Source organism: Sus scrofa, chromosome 2 (assembly GCF_054392235.1).
Source record: "Sus scrofa isolate SSC_HxYL_T2T_F1_AM1 chromosome 2, Sscrofa_HxYL_maternal_Yorkshire_Landrace_v2.0, whole genome shotgun sequence".
In the NCBI taxonomy this organism is placed as follows: Eukaryota; Metazoa; Chordata; class Mammalia; order Artiodactyla; family Suidae; genus Sus; species Sus scrofa.
In genome coordinates this window covers 153,281,213-153,302,808 of record NC_139384.1, presented here as the reverse complement: position 1 = coordinate 153,302,808, position 21,596 = coordinate 153,281,213, and the positions used below count along the sequence as shown (strand labels likewise).

The 21,596-nt window shown below is 43.0% G+C and overlaps 2 protein-coding genes across 2 annotated transcripts; both read right to left on the bottom strand.

The window, feature by feature from the left end:
• Window positions 1-2,121: 2,121 nt before the first annotated feature.
• LOC100521779 (protocadherin beta-4) lies at window positions 2,122-8,102 on the bottom strand. The gene has a single exon (XM_085014864.1). The coding sequence runs from the start codon at window positions 7,965-7,967 to the stop codon at window positions 5,544-5,546; it is 2,424 nt and encodes an 807-aa protein (XP_084870990.1). The 5' UTR covers window positions 7,968-8,102; the 3' UTR covers window positions 2,122-5,543.
• Window positions 8,103-14,384: 6,282 nt separating this feature from the next.
• Window positions 14,385-21,049, bottom strand: LOC110259515 (protocadherin beta-5-like). The gene has a single exon (XM_085014868.1). It carries the CDS (start codon window positions 20,856-20,858, stop codon window positions 18,495-18,497), a length of 2,364 nt encoding a protein of 787 aa, XP_084870994.1. The 5' UTR covers window positions 20,859-21,049; the 3' UTR covers window positions 14,385-18,494.
• Window positions 21,050-21,596: the final 547 nt, after the last annotated feature.

Sequence of the window (21,596 nt, the reverse complement as noted above, 5' to 3'; positions counted from 1 at the left end):
TTTTTCTGTTTTTAAATTTTCAACCCCTCTGTGATAAGTAACACACACATATTTACATACAGCTGAATTTTTCTTAAATCTAGTCTGACAGATTTAACTGGATTCTTTAACCCAATTGCAATTAATGTAATATTTTATATCTTTCCACTTAATATCTACATTTTTCCGTTTGTCTCTAAAGTTTATTTCTTCTTTTGGATTATTTAGATATTTCTTATTTTTCATTTTTCCTTTAATTAGGTTTTTATTTATCCTTGTTCTGATTATCCCAGAGATTGCATCTTTGATCTACAAGTCCAATATAAATTAATTTCACTACTTCTGTGATAATGCTTAAAATCTTAGAATTCCCTAATCTATTTACACTACCTGCCTTTTACATGATTATTTTCATGAATTAAAATTTTATGCATGTTTTAAATCCTTTAAGAAACTACTGTTTTGGAGTTCCCACCATGGCTCAGTGGAAATGAATCTGACTAGTATCCATGAGGACGCAGGTAAGATCCCCGGCCTCACTCAGTGGGTTAAGGATCCGGTGGCGTTGCTGTGACCTGTAAGTGTAGGTCACAGATGCAGCTCAGATCTGTCATTGCTGTGGCTGTGGCGTAGGAACCCCCATATGCCACAGGTGTGGCCCTAAAAAAGACCAAAAAAAAAAAAAAAAGAAAGAAACAAAACTACTATTTTGCCTTTAACAATCAATATTCAATCAATATCAGTTTATATTTACCTTTATTCTTGCTCTTCATTTCTTCCTGCAAATTTGATTTCTTCCAGGACTGCCTTCTGCCCAAAGAATTTCACTAAAAGTGTTTTTTTAATGCAGGTGGGACTGATGAATTCTCACAGTTTTTGTTTTCTGGAAAACTTCATTTTCGAAGGATAGATTTTTCTGGTAATAGAATTCTAGTCTGGTAGGTTTTTTTGTTTTGTTTTGTTTTGTTTTCAGGACTCTAAAGGCATCATTTCTCTCTCTTGATTTCTTGATATATGTTGAAGTCAGCTCTCTGCTTTATTGTTGCTCCTTTAAAAGGAATATGTCATTTTCATGTGGTTGCTTTTAAGATTTTTCTTTGACTTTGGTCTTTAGCAGTCGTCCTGTGATATTCCTAGGTGTGCTTTGTTTTTTTATTCTAATTGGGTTTCCCTAAGCATCTTGAGGGGTGAAAATTTTTCAGCATTTTTGGAAAATTCCTGGTCATTGCTTCTTTAAATACTAGTTATTCCCCATTCCTAGTCCTTCATATGTATGTTAGAATTTTTCATTACGTTCCGCATGTCACTAAAGGTTCTCTTCCTGTATTTTTAATTCTTTTATTCCTCTGTGCTTCTATTTGGAGATTTAATATTGGCCTGTTTTGCATTCACTAATCCTGCAATCCTTTATGACTGCTATGCCATTACACCATCTAATAGCTTCTATTTTCAAATACTCTATTTTTCATTTCCAAAGTTAATTTTCATTTCAATTCTCTGGTGAAATTTTCTCCTACCTATTTTCCTTCTTTCTTTTGTCTTTTTTTTTTTTTTTTTTTAATGGCCACACTCGCTGCATATGGAAGTTCTCGGGCCAGGGACTGAATCAGAGCAGCTGCGGTATTGGTATCACTGGATTCTTTAACGCACTGTGCCATTGCTGGGGTTAAAGGCACCTGGTAGCAACCCAAGCTGCTGCAGTTGGATTCTTAACCCACTACACCACAGTGGGAACTCCCTCTTTATTTCTTATTTTAAAATTATTGTCATACTTATTTTAACATTATTGTCAGTAAATTCTAGTATCTGTTTATCTGTAGGTCATTTGTATTATTTGTTTTTTCTCTAGATTTTATTCATGTCAACCATTTTTTTTGTTGTTGTTGTTTTGGTGTGTGTATATCTTTTTAGGGCTGCACCCTCAGCCTGTGGGAGTTCCCAGACTAGGGGTCAGGGGTCTCATTGGAGCTTCAGCTGCCAGCCTATGCCACAGCAACCTGGGATCCGAGCAGCATCGGTGACCTACACCAGAGTTCACTGCAACGTCAGATCCTTAACACACTGAGCAAGGCCAGGGATTGAACCTGAATCCTCATGGATACTAATTGGGAGCTACAATGGGAACTCCCCAACCAGTTTTTTTCTTTTTTTTGGATGTGCATGCCTAGTAATTTTTTATTAAATGCTGGATATTAACATAAAAAGCTGTCCAGGAGCCACATGATATTATCTTCTTTTAGAGAGAGTTCACCTTTTCCTCGGTTAGCTTGATAGAGTCATGTATAATCAAGTTGCCTTGATCAGGCACTGTGCTTGTCCAAGGATCTTTGCAGTCCTGGTAAGCACCAGGCCTTCTAGAATTTTCAGTTCAGAACTCAAGTTTCTGCACAGTCCCTTCCCATGGCAGGTCCAAACTCTAATCTCCATGCAGCAAGACTCTTAAAACTTCATTCTCCTTTTCAGAAATTTTCCACTTGAGTTTTTAATCTTCCCTGGAATGTCCCTGAATGTGACAAGTATTCTGAGCGAGAAAAATAGCTGGGAGCTCAAACCTTCCAGTTTGCCAAAGGCTGCTGAAGTACCTCATCTCTGGCAGGAGACTTGTCTGTTCTTAGACTTTGTAAATTTCCTCAGGGCACATTGACTGTAGTTCACAGCTCCAAGGACTTTCCTTTTCCAATCTTAGCCCCTTCGGTTGTTTTTTATATCATCTGCTATTTCTAGCTTCACATAGCTCATTTCTGAATTTTAACCAGGTTTTATAGTTTGTTTTTTTTACTGTTAGATAATCCAATTTGGAAACAGAATTCCACCATATATGTCCATACTATAACTTTAAGACTGTTTTAAATCCATATTTTGTAACTTTGGGCCGTGAGGAAGAATCTTAAAATGATGTGGGCTATGTTGCCTTCGATACAATTTATGCCCCTAAAACAGCATGTGTTAAACTCACTATGCCTAAAAAAAGAGACAAAGGAATTGAAAACTCACTGTGCCTAAAAAAAAAGACAAAGGAATTGAAAAAATGCACATATATAATGCACTTGAGAAACTATGATGAAATAGGTATTATTATTCATAAAATTAGCCTCCATTCTCTATTTTTCTTTTTAAAATAGAAGTGACCAATTTTTCATAAGGTGTTCATTTTGTGGAAGTTATTTGGATTATATTTACTACTAAATTCTAATCACTGATTTTTTTTTTAATTTTAATTTTTAGTCTTTTTAGGGCTGCACCCATGGCATATGGAAGTTACCAGGCTAGGGGTTGAATCAGAGCTGCCGTAGCTGCCGGCCTACACCACAGCCACAGCAACATGGGATCCAAACCACATCTGAGACCTACACTTCAGGGCAATGCCAGATCCTTAACCCAGTGAGCGAGGTCAGGGATCAAACCTGTGTCCTTGCAGATACTAGCTAGGTTCATTAATTGCTAAGCCACGATGGGAACTCCTAATCACTGAATAATAAAATGTTGATATATTCTCCATCAAAGTCTGGTGGTGATCCCAGCTGGTAAGGAAGGATCCATGCTTTATGAATACACAGAGTAATTTATAAAGTAATACCCAAGGCAATTCATAAATTTACCCATAAATTCATAAAGGTGGGTTCTGAGGGTTTATTTGGCCAGTCTCATTTGGGTGATTATACAAATTAGACCTTCCTGGCATCAACAAAACTATAAACTCAGATTTTCATAATGTTGAAATATATTGGTAAAAACTCCAATTGGATCTCTTGTCATCATACATCAAAAATATTTCATTTGACCAACACTAAAAGGAGAAGTCATTAAAACGTACTACCACATTTGTCTAATGTATTTGTATTTAATTTCATTCTCATTTTATCACTAATTTCAAATATTAGAGTGAATGAAGGCTAAAAGCCATGTTTCCATAGTAACTTTAACAGTAATTTTTCTTTTTTAATTTCATTATATCCTTAGTAAAAAATGTAATTGAAAGAAAGATGCAAGTACGTAAATTCCAGTACATTGATGCTTGAGATTTAAAAATACTTAGATTATAAAGCAAGCTCATTAATTGCTCACATTGTGAGAAAAGTTCAATAAGTGGCCTTATAGGAGTTCCCATCGTGGTGCAGCACAAACGAATCCGACTAGGAACCATGAGGCTGTGGGTTCGATCCCTGGCCTTCCTCAGTGGGTTAAGGGTCTGGCATTGCTGTGGGCTGTAGGTCGCAGATGAGGCTTGGATCCCAAGTTGCTGTGGCTCTGGCATAGGCCAGCAGCAACAGCTCCAATTAGACCCCTAGCCTGGGAACGGGTGCAGCCTTACATAAGGCCAAAAGACAAAAGAAAAAAAACGTGGCCTTATACTTATATCCACATAAATTTACTTGGAAACCACAAAATCAGCTTGCTTGGCTTAATGAACACAACATAAAACAATTATAATTCAATAAGTTTATTTCTTAATTTCTATTTCTACTGTCTTAAAGAAAAAATAATGCTTATTTAATACTAATAAAAGTATGGCATAATTGAGAAGGTAAATTTCTGCAAAATACCTGAAAGGTACACTGAATTAAAAAACAAAATAACTTGGACATCAAAAAAATTTTGTTGATAAAGGCTGGCCATGTCTGCGAAGTAACTTAAAGTGAAAATCTAGTAACCCCCAATAATCAGACTAGAACAGAATAACCAAAATTCAGAAGAAATTGTGACTCTTTTGAAAGGTGTGGAGAAGCTGGAGGGAAACCAGGAAAAAAGCAGCCATTAAACTACATTTGAATTTCTATTTATAGGATAAAAGGAAGGACATGGAATCCTTTGAAAGGATTTGAGTGTAGTTAAGTTTCTGATATTTTTAAAAGTACTTTGTCAAACTGTGACAGTTTAATGTAGTGAAGTGATGCCAAATTTTATAAGATTTTCTCTTATGTATAAATGGGAATACTTTTTTTGAATATTCGTATTTATGGAGCAATTACAGTGCGCTAGGTAAATAGCTATCAAGTAAGAAATTGCTCAAAATGGGATAAGATACATTGTATATACAATGTTATGTTGTACATAAGTATTGCACGTGTTTATGTACGATTTGGGAGAACTAAGTATGCTAAGTTAAATTCACATAGTCTTGTAGAATAGTCAACAAGAAAGGTCTAGGTAGCAAAGAATTTCAAACACTCTGCCGGCTTGTAAATGTAAGCTATATGGTAAAGACAAAAACCAAAAATACATAGAAATGCAAGATTACACAAAAGCTTTAAAACGTTTCATTAAAAAGATGCTAAGAAGTTTATTAACTAACACCTCTTCTTACACTACTTGAGTATTTTATAGTTGTGGAGAGATTAGTCGCCAAAAGAGGTCAAATATGAAGAAAGCCCTCCATGTCCAGTGTAACTAAAAATGCCAAATCTAATGAATGTTAAAAAGGAAATATTAGCAGAGACATGCATAGGTTTGGAATAGAGATATACACATTTCTACAACACAATTTCTTCGGACAAAGGTATTGCAATTGGAGTTAGGTTTGCTGCAGTTAAGGAGAGGCTCACTCCACCAAACACAACACTTAATTAATTGAGTACTAAGCTATTCCTGAAGTTGGGGCTGTTCTTAATTTCTCCCTCAGGGTCCTGAAGCAAGAGGTTCGGGAAAACCGGTTTCAGGAATTGGAACTCACCAGTTCTGCGGTCTCCCGCCAGACACACCTCGTAGCGGTAGCCGTGGGCCAGGGTGCCCGTGCCGCCCACGTCCAGCAGCTGGCCCGGGACGCCGCCCTCCGCGGGCCCCGCGCAGCCCCCCGCCGAGGCCGCCCCGCCCCGCCGGCACAGCCGCCCCGCCGCCAAGGCCAGCAGCGCCCCCACCAGCAGCGCCGACACGCACGCCAGCGCCCCCACCAGGGCGACGGTGAGCGGCTCGTCCGCGCCGGCGCCGGCGCCCGGCGCCCGGCCGGGGGCCTCGGGCGGCGGCAGGTAGGGCTGCGAGAAGCCGTCCACCAGCAGCACGTGCAGCGGGACGCTGGCCGAGAGCGGCGGCTCGCCGTGGTCCCGCACCAGCAGCAGCAGCCGCTGCCGGGGCGCGTCGCGCTCGCTCAGCGGCCGGGCCGTGCGCACCTCGCCGCTGTGCGCGCCCACGCCGAAGAGCCCGGGCTCGGTGGCCTGCAGCAGCCGGTAGGACAGCCAGGCGTTCTGGCCCGCGTCGCCGTCCACCGCCACCACCTTGGCGAGCAGGTAGCCCGGCTCGGCCGCCCGGGGCAGCAGCTCGGTGCAGGGCGCCGAGGCGTTGGGCGGCGGGTAGAGCACGACGGGCGCGTGGTCGTTGGCGTCGGCCACGAGCACGCGCACCCGCGCCTGGCTGCTGAGCGCGGGCGCGCCGCGGTCGGCGGCGCGCACCTGGAAGTCGAAGGCGCGCAGGGCCTCGTAGTCGAGGGCGCGCAGGGCGAAGAGCTGGCCGGTGTCGGGGTTGATGGCCACGAGCGAGGCGAGGGGCAGGTGCGGGTCGGAGGGCGGCAGCAGCGAGTAGGTGAGCTGGGCGTTGGCGCCCGCGTCGGCGTCGGTGGCGCGGACGGTGCCGATGTGCAGGGCGGGGCTGTTGTTCTCGCGGACCCGCAGGGTGTAGGCGGGCTGGCTGAAGGCGGGCGCGTTGTCGTTGACGTCGGCCACGCGCACGGTCAGGTTGTGCTGGGTGTGCCGCCGGGGGGTCCCCAGGTCGCTGACGCTGATGGTGATGTTGTACTCGGCTCTTTCCTCTCGGTCCAGCGGGCTCTCCGTTACCAGGGTGTAGTAGTTCTTGAAAGTCGGTTTTAGAACGAAGGGCAGATTATCCGGAATAGAGCAGATCATCTTTCCGTTGTCTCCAGAATCTCTGTCTCTGATTCGGAAGACAGCGACCACAGTCTCAGGACTGTTTTCTGGGACGGAGCTGGTGAGCGAAGATATGGTCAGTTCGGGGGCGTTGTCGTTCACATCTACCACCTCTATGACCACAGCGCCTTTTCCAGAAAGGCCTCCTCCATCCGTAGCCTCAATTTCCAGGTGATACGATTTCGTTTGTTCAAAATCCAGTTTCTTTGTCAGCCGGATTTCTCCTGTGACTTCGTTTATTGAGAAAGTTTGCTTAATTTCATCTGATGCTTGGAAGAAGCCATAGGAGACCTTCCCGAAGTTTCCAGCATCTCTATCCCTAGCTAAAACAGTAAGTATGGGGGAGTCAAGGGGGCTGTTTTCCAGAACCTGCACCTCATATGGAGAGGTCACAAACTCAGGCGCATTGTCATTGACGTCCATGACCAGGATTCGCACCATGCTGGTGCCAGACCGAGGTGGAGACCCACCATCCAGAGCCGTGAGGGTTAAGCTGAGCTCAGGCTGCTCCTCTCGATCCAGTGCTTTGTCCTGCACCAAATCTGGGTATTTCTTGCCCTCACTACGAGTTCGAGTGACAACGTGAAAATGAGAATTGGGGCTGATGGTGTAATTTTGAATTCCATTGCTGCCCACATCCAAATCCTGAGCGAATTGCAGGGGAAATACAGCCCCTGGCTGGCTGTTTTCTGGTATTTTCAAGAGCATTTCCCTGTCCGGGAATACTGGGGAGTGGTCGTTGATGTCCTGAATTAGTAATTCCCCTTCAACAAACTGCACCGGAGCTTCTAGGAATACTTGGAAAGGCAGTATACAGGGTTCAGTGGGGCCACACAGCTCTTCCCGATCTGGTTTCTCCCTCCAAAGCAAGTCTCCGGTCTGAGGATCCAGCTGCAAGCGCTGCTTGTCATCGTCAGACACTATCCTGGCGGAGCGGTCCGCCAGTTCCCCGATTCCCAAGCCCAGGTCCTTAGTCAGATGAGCTATAAAGGAGCCGCTCTCTGATTCTTCCAGCACAGAATAACGAATAGGCGCGGGGTGAGCCTGAGACAGGAATGCCATCACGATAAAGACTACTTGCCTGTTCGGCTGAATTCCCTCTCGAGTCTCCATGGTGGGTCCGGATGCTGACATCCAATCCCTTCAGCGACCGCAGAAGGACCTGAGATACTCTCTTCTGATTTCTCGCTTGGAGGAATCCTCGCAGCGTTGCTTTTGATCTTGAATTCGTTTATATGTCGCTGCCTAAACTCGTCGGGAACGCAGTTTGGCTGGCCGATCTGCTTCCGGGTGTTTTTGATTCGGTCTTGCAACAAAGGAATACGCGAGCTTTTAAAGAGCTCTTTCGCCACAATCTTAGCCTGCAGCGCCACCCTGCGTCTTGATTGAGAAACTAATATTCTCAAGTCAGCCTATTTTGGAAGTGTCTGAATAAGCCATTTTATAAAGTGGATAGAAATTTTACAAGTTTTGTTATTCCTTGAAATGGCTTAATGCATAAGATTATTCTATTACATTGCATAAATGGAATAATTGTGACTTGAAGGCTATTTTGTTCTTCAGTTTGAAGGGGAAAGTATACGGACATTTAACATTAATTGTTGAGAAAAGGAGAGATAAATAGGTGAAATAGGTAGTAGATTTTAACTAGTATTTTAGCTACTTAAATCATATATCAAATAGAGTTTGGGGTTAGTAGGTGCAAACTATTACATTTAGAATGGCTAACCAATGATATCTTAACGTGGGGAACTATGTCCAGTCTCTTGGGATAGAGCATGATGGAAGATTATGTGAGAAGAATGGCGTGTGTATATGTATGACTGGGTCACTTTACTGTACAGAAGAAATTGGCAAAACATTTTAAGTCAACTCTAATAAAAACAATATGACAGCAGAAATTAAAAATCAAATAGTTTTTTTTTCAAAATTTTTAACTAGCATTGATAATTAGTTATAAGTGTTTTGTGGATTTTTTGGAAATTCTTATAAAAGGAATTCGCTTTTGGAATTTTCTACTAAATAGATAGATAAATTATGTAAATCAGCGGGTCATTCAAATGATATAACTATAAAACAAACGATGCTGCTCACTGGTGAAAGCAAACTAAAGTTTAATGTCCACCAACCTTCCAAATGTTTTCAAAAGAAAATCACAGTAATTGAAAAGCAAACTTAGGAGATATTTTACTAATTAGAATATTTGGTCTTGGGAAATTTGTGATGAATCCAATATAATTTATAATAACTCATCGTATTACATATTGAATTAAGAACTAATATTTGTATGTTTAATGTATCAAAATATTCAAATATTTGGAAATAAGATAAATACTTAATTGTTCTTTTTCAAGACTGTTTGGCTATTATAGGTCCCTTGCATTTCCAAGTGAATTTATTTTTTTATTTAAAAAAGTTTTTTATTTTTTGTCTTTTTTTTTAGGGCCACACCAGAGGCATATGGAGGTTCTCAGGCTAGGGGTCAAATTGCAGCTGTAGCTGCTAGCTTACGCCACCAGCCACAGCAACATGGAATCTGAGCTGCGTCTGCGACTTACACCACAGCTCCCCGCAGCACTGGATCCTTAACCCACTGAGCAAGGCCAGGGATTGAACCTGCATCCTCACGGATACTAGTCAGATTCATTTCCACTGAGCCAGATGGGAATGCCGAATTTTATTTTTTATAGATTTTTAAAATTAAAGTATAGTTGATTTACAATGTTTTGTGAATTTCTGCTGTACAGCAGTGACCTAGTCATACATATATTTAATTCTTTTTCTTATTTCACCTTCCATCATGTTCTATCCCAAGAGATAGGAACAGAGTTCCCTGTGCTAAACAGTAAGATCTCATTGCTTATCCATTCTCAATGTAATAGTTTGCATCTATTAACCCCAAACTCCCAGTCCATACCACTCCCTTCCCCCTCCCCCTTGGCAACCACAAGGCTGTTCCTATGTCTATGAATCTGCTTCTGTTTTGTAGATGGGTTCATTTGTGCCATATTTTAGATTCACATATAAGTGATAGCATATGGTATCTGTCTCCTTCTGACTTCACTTAGTATAAGAATCTTTAGTTGTATCCATTTGCTGCAAATGGTATTGTTTCATTCTTTTTTATGGCTGAGGAGTAGTCCATTGTGGGTATGCACATCTTCTTAATCCATTCGTCTGTCGTTGGACATTTAGGTTGTTTCCATGTCTTGGCTATTGTGAATAGTGCTGCTATGAACATATGGGTGCATATATCTTTTCGAATTGTAGTTTTATCTAGATATATAATTAGGAGTAGGATTGCTAGATCATATATAGTAGTTCTATATTCAATTTTCTGACATACCTCCATACTGTTTTCCACAGTAGTTGTTCCAATTTATGTTCCCACCCACAGTGTAGGAGGGCTCCCTTTTCTCCACACCCTCTCCAGCATTTGTTATCTGTAGACTTATTAACGATGGCCACTCTGACCAGTATGAGATGACGTCTCATCATAGTTTTGATTTGTATTTCTCTAATAACTAGTGATGTTGAATCTTTTTTCATGTTCCTGCTGGCCATCTGTTTGTCTTCTTTGGAGAAATGTCTGCTTAGGTCTTCTGCCCATTTTTGGATTGGTTGTTTGGATTTTTCTATTTTATTTATTTTTTTAGGGCCGCACCTGTGGCATAGGGAGGTTTCCAGGCTAGGGGTTAAATCAGAGCTGAAGCCACTGGCCTACACCACAGCCATGGCAACCCCAGATTCTTAACCCACTGAGCAAGGCCAGGGATTGAACCCGCATCCTCATGGATGCTAGTCAAGTTCATTAACTGCTGAGCCAAGACGAGAACTCCTGGGTTGTCTGTTTATTTTTTGTTGTTGTTGAGTTATGTGAGTTTGCAGATTAAGCCCTTGTCGGTTGCATTGTTTGCAACTATCCTCTCCCATTCTGTAGGTTGTCTATTTTTTTTTTATGGTTTCCTTTGCTGTGCAAAAGCTTGTCAGTTTGATTAGGTCCCACTGGCTTATTTTTGTTTGTATTTCTATTGCCTTGGGAGATTGGCCTAAGGAAACATTTGTATGGTTTATGTCAGAGGATGTTCTGCCTATGTTCTCTTCTAGGAGTGCTAAGTTGTCTTGAACCCTAGGAGTGCTATTTCAGTCTTTAGGCTGTTTTGAGTTTATTTTTGTGCATGATATGAGGGTATGTTCTAGTTTCTTTGATTCACATGCAGCTGTCCGGTTTTCCCCCTGCTGGGATTTTTGATAGGGATTCAGTTGAGTCTGTAAACCAATTTGCATGTTATCTCCAGCTTCACAATATTAAATCTTCTAGTTAATGAACACTTTCCACTTACTTATATTTTCTTTAATTTCTTCCATTGATGTTTTGTAGTTTCAGTGCACAAGTCTTGTACTTATTAAATTTACTCCTAAGTATTGATGCTATTGTAAATGGAATTGTTTTCTTCATTTCATTTGTGCAGTGCTAGAGTACGGAAATACAATTAATTTTTGTATATGGATCTTATATCCTTTGCTGAATTACTGTAATTTTTTTTTTTCGTCTTTTTGCCATTTCTTGGGCCGCTCCCTCGGCATATGGAGGTTCCCAGGCTAGGGGTCTAATCGGAGCTGTAGCTGCCGGCCTATGCTAGAGCCACAGCAATGCAGGATCCGAGCCGTGTCTGCAACCTACACCACAGTTCACGGCAATGCCGGATGGTTAACCCACTGAGCAAGGGCAGGGATCGAACCCGCAATCTCATGGTTCCTAGTCGGGTTCATTAACCACTGTGCCACGACGGGAACTCCTGAATTACTGTATTATGTGGATTCCTTAGGAGTTTCTATATGCACAATTGTCAGATGATTGTACCTCTGACTTTCCGATCTTTAATATTTTCCTTGTTTTGTCTAATTGACTGGATGGAACCTCCAGTACAATGTTACATATAAACAGTGAGGAGGAACGTCCTTGTTTTGTTTCTGATCTTAGGCAGAAAGAAAGTTTTCACCATTAAATATGAAGTTAGCTGTGGGCTTTTGTAGTTGCCATTTATCAGGCTGAGGATATTCATAGTCCCTATTATTCCAAGTTTCGTAAATGTTATCATGAAAATGTGTTGAATTTTGTGCAGTGCTTTTTCTGCATTTATTGAGATGTTTGCATGGTTTTCCTTGTCTGGTAATATGGTGTATTACATTGGTTGATTTTCATATGTTAAACCAACCTTGCATTTCTGGGCAAATCCCACTTGGTCATGGTGTATATTCCTTTTTTTTAGGTTGCTGGAGTCAGGTTGCTAATATTTTATTGAGGATTTTTTTTGCATCTATATTCACAAGGGATATTTGCATTTAATTTTTTGTGTTATCTTTGGTTCTGGTAGCAGAGTAATTCTGGCCTCATAGAATGAATTGGGAAGTGGTCCCTGCTCCTCTTTTGAAAATAAGTTTGTGAAGGATTCGTGTCAATTCTTTAAATGTTCAGTAAAATTCACCAGTGAAAGCCTGGGTTTTCTTTGTGGAAAGTTTTTTGATTACTGATTACATCTTGTTGAATAAGATGAAACATTCAGGATGAAGAAAGCCATTTCTTCAGAAATAAAGACATTTAAGGGAAAAAAACCCTCAAAATGACATTTAGAGAAGACAATTTAAACTTTTTTAAAATCTCACATTTTTTTGAGTGTCTCATCAGAGTCTTTCATGGTGGACAGCTCATATTGGAGAAGACTGACGTCAAAAATCTGAACCTGTTTTTCTGATTTCCATTCAGAAAACTCTCACATCAATAGTTCTGGACCAAATCTCAGGGATGTTGATATCCCCCAAGTGCTCAGAAGATGGCCTTACGAGCAGCAGTCCACTGAAGCCTCCATGTTCATCCTCCATATTTGAGGATCATTGATTAGGAGCAGAGAGAATTGAAAGAGGAAGAAAGCTGAGACCTATTAGTGATCAAGAAGATAGGAGTTCCTGTCGTGGCGCAGTGGTTAACGAATCTGACTAGGAACCATGAAGTTGCGGGTTTGATTCCTGGCCTTGCTCAGTGGGTAAGGATCCGGCGTTGCTGTGAGCTGTGGTGTAGGATGGTCGCTACAGCTCCGATTAGACCCCTGGCCTTGGACCCTCCATATGCTGCGGGAGCAGCCCTAGAAAAGGCAAAAAGACAAAAAAAAAAAAAAGAAGGTAGGGAATGTGGAAGCTCCCTCCGTGGTGCAGTGGGTTAAGGATCCAGCACTGCTCAAGCTGTCGAAGAGTTCACAGCTGCAGCTCAGATTCATTCCCTAGCCCAGGAACTTCCATATGCTGGGAGTAGGGCCAGGGTGGGGTTGGGGTGGGAAGAAGATAGGGATTGCGTTGGCTTTGAGTAAACTCCTCTGGGTGGTTCAAGGAACCAAAGGAAGGACTGGGATAGGTCCTAGACCAGGTGTAGCATGACTATGCCAAATAAGGATGGCTTCTAGCTGTCTTGCAGAACAGCATGAACTTGTGCCTGGCTGTGTCTGTCACTTAGGAGCCTAGATATGCTCCCTGCTTCCAGGTCCATGGGCTTAACATCAAGTACTTTGAGGCTTTGAATCATTGATAAAAGAGTCATGGGTTCAAGTTCCCGTCGTGGCTCAGTGGTTAACGAATCCGACTAGGAACCCTGAGGTTGTGGGTTTGATCCCTGGCCTTGCTCAGTGGGTTAGGGATCCAGCATTGCCGTGAGCTGTGGTGTAGGTTGCAGACGCGGCTCGGATCCCATGTTGCTGTGGCTCTGGTGTAGGCTGGTGGCTATAGCTCCGATTCGACCCCTAGCCTGGGAACCTCCACATGCCGCGGGAGCGGCCCAAGAAATGGCAAAAGAAAAAAAAAAAAATAGTCATGGGTTCTAGCTCAAGTCACCCTCCAGGATTCCATCTTGTTCTGCCTGGTACCAGCTCAGTACACAATAGAGGACCGCTTAGCAGTGGATTTTCTTTGTCATCCAGCAAGCTGTGTGTCATCCAGGACCACCGTGTGCAGCATGTTGAGACCACGTTTTTTTCTTTGTAATTCTCCTGTATCGGTTACTCCAGTTACAACCTGTTTTCCTCAAAATCAGCTTTACTGTAAGATTCAATCAGTTTGTTTACTCAGAAGATTGAAAAGTAAATGATGTCTCCATTAGCTCCCATATCTATAGCCTTACCAGACACCATGACAGCCAGGAAGCAGAGGGTGACAGGCCCTAAGATTTTGCCTCAGAGCAAATGCAGAGCAGTGCCACTCCAAGGAGACTGGGGCCCAGCTCACACTGCTCGTGTTGGTGCAGAGCTTCTACCTGGGTGGCAGAGTGAAGTTAAGCTGCTTAATTGAGGTTTGGATTTGGAGAGCCTGAGGCTCTAACCACCTTGATACTCTGTCGTCCCTTTGCAAGGCCACCCAAACTAGTACTGCTGTGAGGGAAACCTCCAATAGAGCCTGAGTCCTCAAAAAAATATCGCCAACTGATGATATAATGGTATAATTGCGTGAAAAACAGACTCCACAAATAAAAGAATGTATACATAAGAAACAGAGAATGGAACAATATGGAAATAACTTAAAAGATATTTAATTTCTTCCAACAAAAAAGGAAATAGCAAGTGTAAACAAACAAAAACCCAAAAAACCCAAATCATTGTGAAAACCTACCAATGGAAATTTTGGGGGGAAAAAAAAGAGAGTTACTTTAAAAAAATTCAGTATATTGAGTGAATCTCAGGTTTGGACCTAGTATCAGAACATCAAGAAAAAGAAAAAAATCCAAAAGAGAGTAAAGAAGTTTATAGGTAAAATATTAGAACTAGACCAATGTCATGCGTTTAAATACCAAAAGAACAGAAGGAAAATTAGTTTACATTTTACTTTACTTATTTATTTTGGACTCACCCGTGGCCAGGGATCGAACCTGTACCACAGTTGCAACCTGAGCCACAGCTGTGGCAACACCAGATTCTTAATCCGCTGATCAACCAAACTATTGGCTAAGAATATGAGGATTAGACATAGAAACAACTCTGAATTGTGATTAACATCCTCTACTCTAAGAAGCAAAATATGGTAGTGGGATATATTTTTTAAAACTCATTTGGAGTTCCCATCGTAGCGCAGCAGAAATGAATCTGACTAGGAACCATGAGGTTGCTGGTTCAGATCCCTGACCTTGCTCAGTGGGTTAAGGATCTGGCATTGCTGTGAGCTGTGGAGAAGAGAGAGAGAAGGAGACAGAAAAAATATTCCAAGAGATAACAGCCGAAAACTTCCCTAACATGGGAAGGAATCACTCACTCAAGTCCAGGAAGCACAATGAGTACCATATTAAATAAACCCAAGGAGGAACACCCCAAGACACATATTAATCAAAATGACCAAAATTAAAGACAAAGAGAAAATCTTGAAAGCAGCTAGGGAAAAGAAACAAGTAACATACAAGGGAACCTCAATAAAGTTATTGGCAGATTTTTCAATAGAAACTCTGCAGGCCAGAAGGGAGTGGCATGATAAACTTAACGTGATGAAAGGAAAAAAGCTCCAACCAAGATTACTCTACCCAGCAAGGCTCTCATTCATATTTGAAGGAGAAATCAAAACCTTCACAGAGAAGCAAAAGCTGAGAGAATTCAGCAACACTAAACCAGGCTCACAACAAATACTAAAGGAACTTCTCTAGGCAGAAAAGAACAAGAGAAGAAGGAAAGAAAAAAGAGCAGCAAAAGCAAATCCAAAGTAATTAATAAAATGGCAGTAAGAGCATACATATCAATAATTACCTTAAGTGTTAATGGACTAAACGCCCCAACCAAAAGACACAGACTTGCTGAATGGATACAAAAACAAGACCCATATATATGCTGTCTTCAAGAGACCCACTTCACTTCTAGGGACACATACAAATTGAAAGTGAGAGGATGGAAGAAAATATTTCATGCAAACAGGGATCAAAAGAAAGCTGGAGTAGCAATACTCATATCAGACAAAATAGACTTTAAAATGAAGAATATTTTAAGGGACAAAGAAGGACATTACATAATGATCAAAGCATCAATCCAAGAAGATGATATAACAATTTTAAATATCTACGCACCCAACACAGGTTCACCACAATATATAAGGTAACTGCTAACAACCTTAAAAGGACAAATCGACAATAACACAATAATAGTGGGGGACTTTAACACCCCACTTACATCAATGGTAGATCAACCAGACAGAAAATCAATAAGGAAACACAGGCCCTGAATGATGAATTAAACCAGATGGACTTAATACATATTTATCGGACATTTCATCCAAAAGCAACAGAATACATATTCTTCTCAAGTGCACATGGAACATTCTCTAAGATTGATCATATCCTGGGCTACAAATCCAACCTTGGTAACTTTAAGTAAACTGAACCCATATCAAGCATCTTTTCCAACCACAACGTCTATGACTGGAAATCAACAACAAGAAAAAAACTGCAAAAAACACAAACACGTGGAGACTAAACAACATGCTACTAAACAACCAATGGATCAGTGAAGAAATCAAAGAGGAAATTAAAAAATACCTAGCAGCAAATGACAACAAAGGTACGACACTCCAAAACCTATGGGATGCAGCAAAAGCTGTTCTAAGCCCACCTCAGGAAACAAGAAAAAGCTCAAATAAACAAGCTAACTTTACATCTAAAGCAGCTCGAGAGAGAAGAAGAGACAAGACCTAAAGTTAGTAGAAGGAAAGAAATCATAAAGCCCAGAGCAGAAATCAATGAAATAGAAACAAAGAAAACCATAGAAAAGATCAATGAAACAAAAATCTGGTTCTTTGAAAAGATCAACAAAAGTGATAAACCCCTAGCCAGACTTATCAAGCAAAAAAGAGAGAGGACTCAAATCAATAAAATTAGAAATAAAAAGGGAGAAGTAACAACAGACATCAGAGAAATACAAAGGATCATAAAAGACTACTATATGCAACTATATGCCAATAAAATGGAAAACCTGGAAGAAATGGACAAATTCTTAGAAAAGTACAATCTTCCAAGACTAAACCAAGATGAAATGGAAACGATGAATGGACTGATCACAAGAACTGAAATTGAAACTGTGATTAAAAAACTTCCAACAAACAAAAGTCCAGGACCAGATGGCTTCACAGGCAAATTCTATCAAACATTTAGAGAAGAGCTAACACCTATCCTTCTGAAACTATTTCAAAAAATTGCAGAGGAAGGGATACTCCCAAACTCATTCTATGAGGCCACCATCATCACCCTGGTGCCAAAAATCAAAGATTCCACAAAAAAAGAAAACTACAGGCCAATATCACTGATGAACATCGATGCAAAAATCCTCAACAAATACTAGCAAACCACATGCAACAATACATTAAAAGGATTGTCCATCATGATCAAGTGAGATTTATCCCAGGGATGCAAGGTTTCTTCAATATCCACAAATCCATCAGTGTGGTACACCACATTAACCAACTGAAGAATAAAAACCATATGATCCTCTCAATAGACGTGGAAAAAGCCTTTGACAAAATCCAACACCCATTTCTGATAAAAACCCTTCAGAAAGTGGGCATAACGGGAACCTACCTCAACATAATAAAGGCCATATATGACAAACCCACAGCGAACATCATTCTCAATGGTGAAAAGCTGAAAGAATTCCCGCTGAGATCGGGAACAAGACAAGGATGTCCGCTCTCGACACTACTCTTCAACATAGTTCTTTAAGTCCTTGCCACAGCAATCAGAGAAGTAGAAGGAATCCAAATTGGAAAGGAAGAAGTAAAACTATCCCTATTTGCAGATGACATGATACTATATCTAGAGAATCCTAAAGACTCTACCAGAAAACTGTTAGAGCTCATCCACCAATTTGGCAAAGTCGCAGGATGCAAAATCAATACACAGAAATAGATGGCATTTCTATACACTAACAATGAAAGAGCAGAAAGAAAAATTAGGGAAGCAATCCCATTTACCATCGCATCCAAAAGAATAAAATACCTAGGAGTAAACCTACCTAAAGAGACAAAAGACCTGTACTCTGAAAACTATAAGCCATTGATGAAAGGAACTTGCCATATTAACCTAAACTTTTGTCCATTTTGGGCCCATATAAGCATGACAATATTGAAATATTAACTGCAAATGTCAAAACAGTGATTTACATGCATCAGTTTTATTTGAGTACTAAAACCCTAAAAGATGGTAAAACGTAAAATGGTACATCCTAAAACATTTTTATCTACCTACTTCATTAACCACAACAAAGCTGCTTTAGAGTATTATATAAAGAACATTATCTGACTATATTCAACAGGATAAATTCTAAGACTGGGGGTTCAGAAATCTCTCTACATTGCTTTGGATATAGAATTTGAAACAAACATCTTAAATAAACCTATCTGAAATCATCGTTAAAAGATAAAGCATTTATTTTTGCTCACCTATTTAAATAGAGGCAATAAGCCTGGTTTGAAAAGATAGGAAGCAGATGAAAAAAGAACATGCAACGATTAATTAGTAAAGTCAATATATAAACAAAATACTGTATCAACTCAAGAGCCTTCATTGAAAAGAAAACATTTGTAGCCAAACAATGAGTTTTTCATGCTTTCTGTTAAAGAAACCTAAGCTATTCTTGCAATTGGAGAATTGCACTAGTCCTGCCCAATGTCTTGAACCAGACCACTGGGGAGAATTGGCTTCAAGAATTTAAACTCATCTAACCCGGAGCCTCCCGCCAGACACACCTCGTAGCGGTAGCCGTGGGCCAGGGTGCCGGTGCCGCCCACGTCCAGCAGCTGGCCCGGGACGCCGCCCTCCGCGGGCCCCGCGCAGCCCCCCGCCGAGGCCGCCCCGCCCCGCCGGCACAGCCGCCCCGCCGCCAAGGCCAGCAGCGCCCCCACCAGCAGCGCCGACACGCACGCCAGCGCCCCCACCAGGGCGACGGTGAGCGGCTCGTCCGCGCCGGCGCCGGCGCCCGGCGCCCGGCCGGGGGCCTCGGGCGGCGGCAGGTAGGGCTGCGAGAAGCCGTCCACCAGCAGCACGTGCAGCGGGACGCTGGCCGAGAGCGGCGGCTCGCCGTGGTCCCGCACCAGCAGCAGCAGCCGCTGCCGGGGCGCGTCGCGCTCGCTCAGCGGCCGGGCCGTGCGCACCTCGCCGCTGTGCGCGCCCACGCCGAAGAGCCCGGGCTCGGTGGCCTGCAGCAGCCGGTAGGACAGCCAGGCGTTCTGGCCCGCGTCGCCGTCCACCGCCACCACCTTGGCGAGCAGGTAGCCCGGCTCGGCCGCCCGCGGCAGCAGCTCGGTGCAGGGCGCCGAGGCGTTGGGCGGCGGGTAGAGCACGACGGGCGCGTGGTCGTTGGCGTCGGCCACGAGCACGCGCACCCGCGCCTGGCTGCTGAGCGCGGGCGCGCCGCGGTCGGCGGCGCGCACCTGGAAGTCGAAGGCGCGCAGGGCCTCGTAGTCGAGGGCGCGCAGGGCGAAGAGCTGGCCGGTGTCGGGGTTGATGGCCACGAGCGAGGCGAGGGGCAGGTGCGGGTCGGAGGGCGGCAGCAGCGAGTAGGTGAGCTGGGCGTTGGCGCCCGCGTCGGCGTCGGTGGCGCGGACGGTGCCGATGTGCAGGGCGGGGCTGTTGTTCTCGCGGACCCGCAGGGTGTAGGCGGGCTGGCTGAAGGCGGGCGCGTTGTCGTTGACGTCGGCCACGCGCACGGTCAGGTTGTGCTGGGTGTGCCGCCGGGGGGTCCCCAGGTCGCTGACGCTGATCGTGATGTTGTACTCGGCTCTTTCCTCTCGGTCCAGCGGCCTCTCTGTTACTAGGGTGTAGAAGTTTTTGAACGTGGGTTTCAGGAGAAAGGGGAGATCATCCTGGATGGAGCAAACCATTCTACCGTTGTCTCCGGAGTCTGGGTCAGAAACACTGAAAACGGCCACCACCGTCTCGGGGGAGTTTTCGGGGGTAGAGCTGGCCAGCGTGGACATGGTCAGTTCGGGGGCGTTGTCGTTCACATCCTCCACCTCTATAGCTACAGTGCATTTTCCTGATAGTCCCCCGCCGTCTGTGGCTGTAATCTCTACGGTATACTTTTGAGTTTCCTCAAAATCCAGTGCTCTCTGCAGACGAATCTCTCCAGTTAGTTCGTCAATTACAAATGGTTGAGTCACTTCATCCCCTTGGAAGAGAGCGTAGGCTACATTCCCATTTGTTCCTGCATCTAAATCTCGGGCAGAGACCGCAGCAACTAAGGTGTTTAGGGGGCTGTTCTCTGGGATCTGCACCTCGTAGAGCGACTGTAGAAACTCAGGGGCGTTGTCATTGATGTCCACGACTTCAATGCGGACTGCAGTGGTCCCGGACCTGGGCGGAGCCCCGCCGTCCAGCGCCGTGAGTATTAAGCTGAGCTCGGGCTGCTCCTCCCGATCAACTGCTTTGTCCAGCACCAGCTCTGGGAATTTTCTGCCATCTCCGCGATTATGAGTGACGACATGGAAGTGGGAGTTGGGGCTGACTGCGTAGCGCTGAACGGTGTTGTTCCCTATGTCAAGGTCCTGAGCTGTTTTCAAAGGGAACACAGCCCCAGGGTGGACGATTTCTGGGATTTTTAGGAGCATTTCCCTGTCTGGGAATTCTGGGGAATGGTCATTTATATCTGTGAGCTCCAGCTCAGCCTGAAAAAACTGCACCGGGTTTTCCAGTAACAGCTGGAAATGCAGTATACAGGGATCTGTCGCCCCACACAGCCCCTCTCGGTCTAATTTTTCAGATAGAAGCAAATCCCCGGTCTTTACATCGAGCTGCAGGAGCTGTTTGTTTCCTTTGTAATGGATTCGCGCACCCCGCGTGGCTAGTTGCCCCACCCCGAGCCCCAGGTCTTTTGCCAGGTTGGCCACAAAGGAACCACTTTCTCTTTCTTCTGGCATAGAATACCTGATTGCTTCAGAGCCAGCCTCCCACCAAAATAGCAATATAACAAGAAAGAAAACTTGCCTTTTCAGTAGCGTTTTTGCTGGCGCAATCTCCATTGTTCAGATGAGGTTCAAGAAGGTGCAATTTCTTCAATTGTATGCAGTCAACTCAGACGATTTCGTTAAAACAACAAACTCGAAGCAAATCTTTCTTACTGACTTGCACTAGAAGGATGCCCTCTCTGAAGATCTCTGCCCCTAGATCTTCCCTAAAATGCTTCCTTCTTTTAGGAAGCATTCCGAATTCTGATTCCTAGTTTAAAGGCGTGTTGGACAGCCAGTCTTTCCCTCATACTCCTAGCCTGCAGCGCCACCAGGCGTCCTTAGGTTACTATTGCATATAGTATTTACCTCTCATTCCAAAACTCTTGGTGTGCATCACTAAGTTTCCTTTTAAGTCACAGAAATGCTCCTGATCATATGTCTAGTTTTTACTGGAAGTTCTAAATAATCATTTGTTAATTTACAGCGAAAGAATACTTTTAGGAACACAGTGAAATGATATATTAGTATTCCTCATAAAATACATTTTGAGTACACAAATATATTTTTGTGGGACTCTTATTTGATTATATACAAGAAATAAGTAATAATGGATGTCTACAAAAGTGTACAGTTTTACAAAATTATTTTTATGTTTAATCACCACACATTAGAAAAGGGAACATCATAAGTGTATAGCTCAATAAATTATCAGAAAGTGAACACACTTTTAAGCAGAACGTAAATTAAAATGTTACTAAAACCCTAGGAGCCCTCTCTTTTCATTGCCTGATCATTACCTTCCCCCCAAAG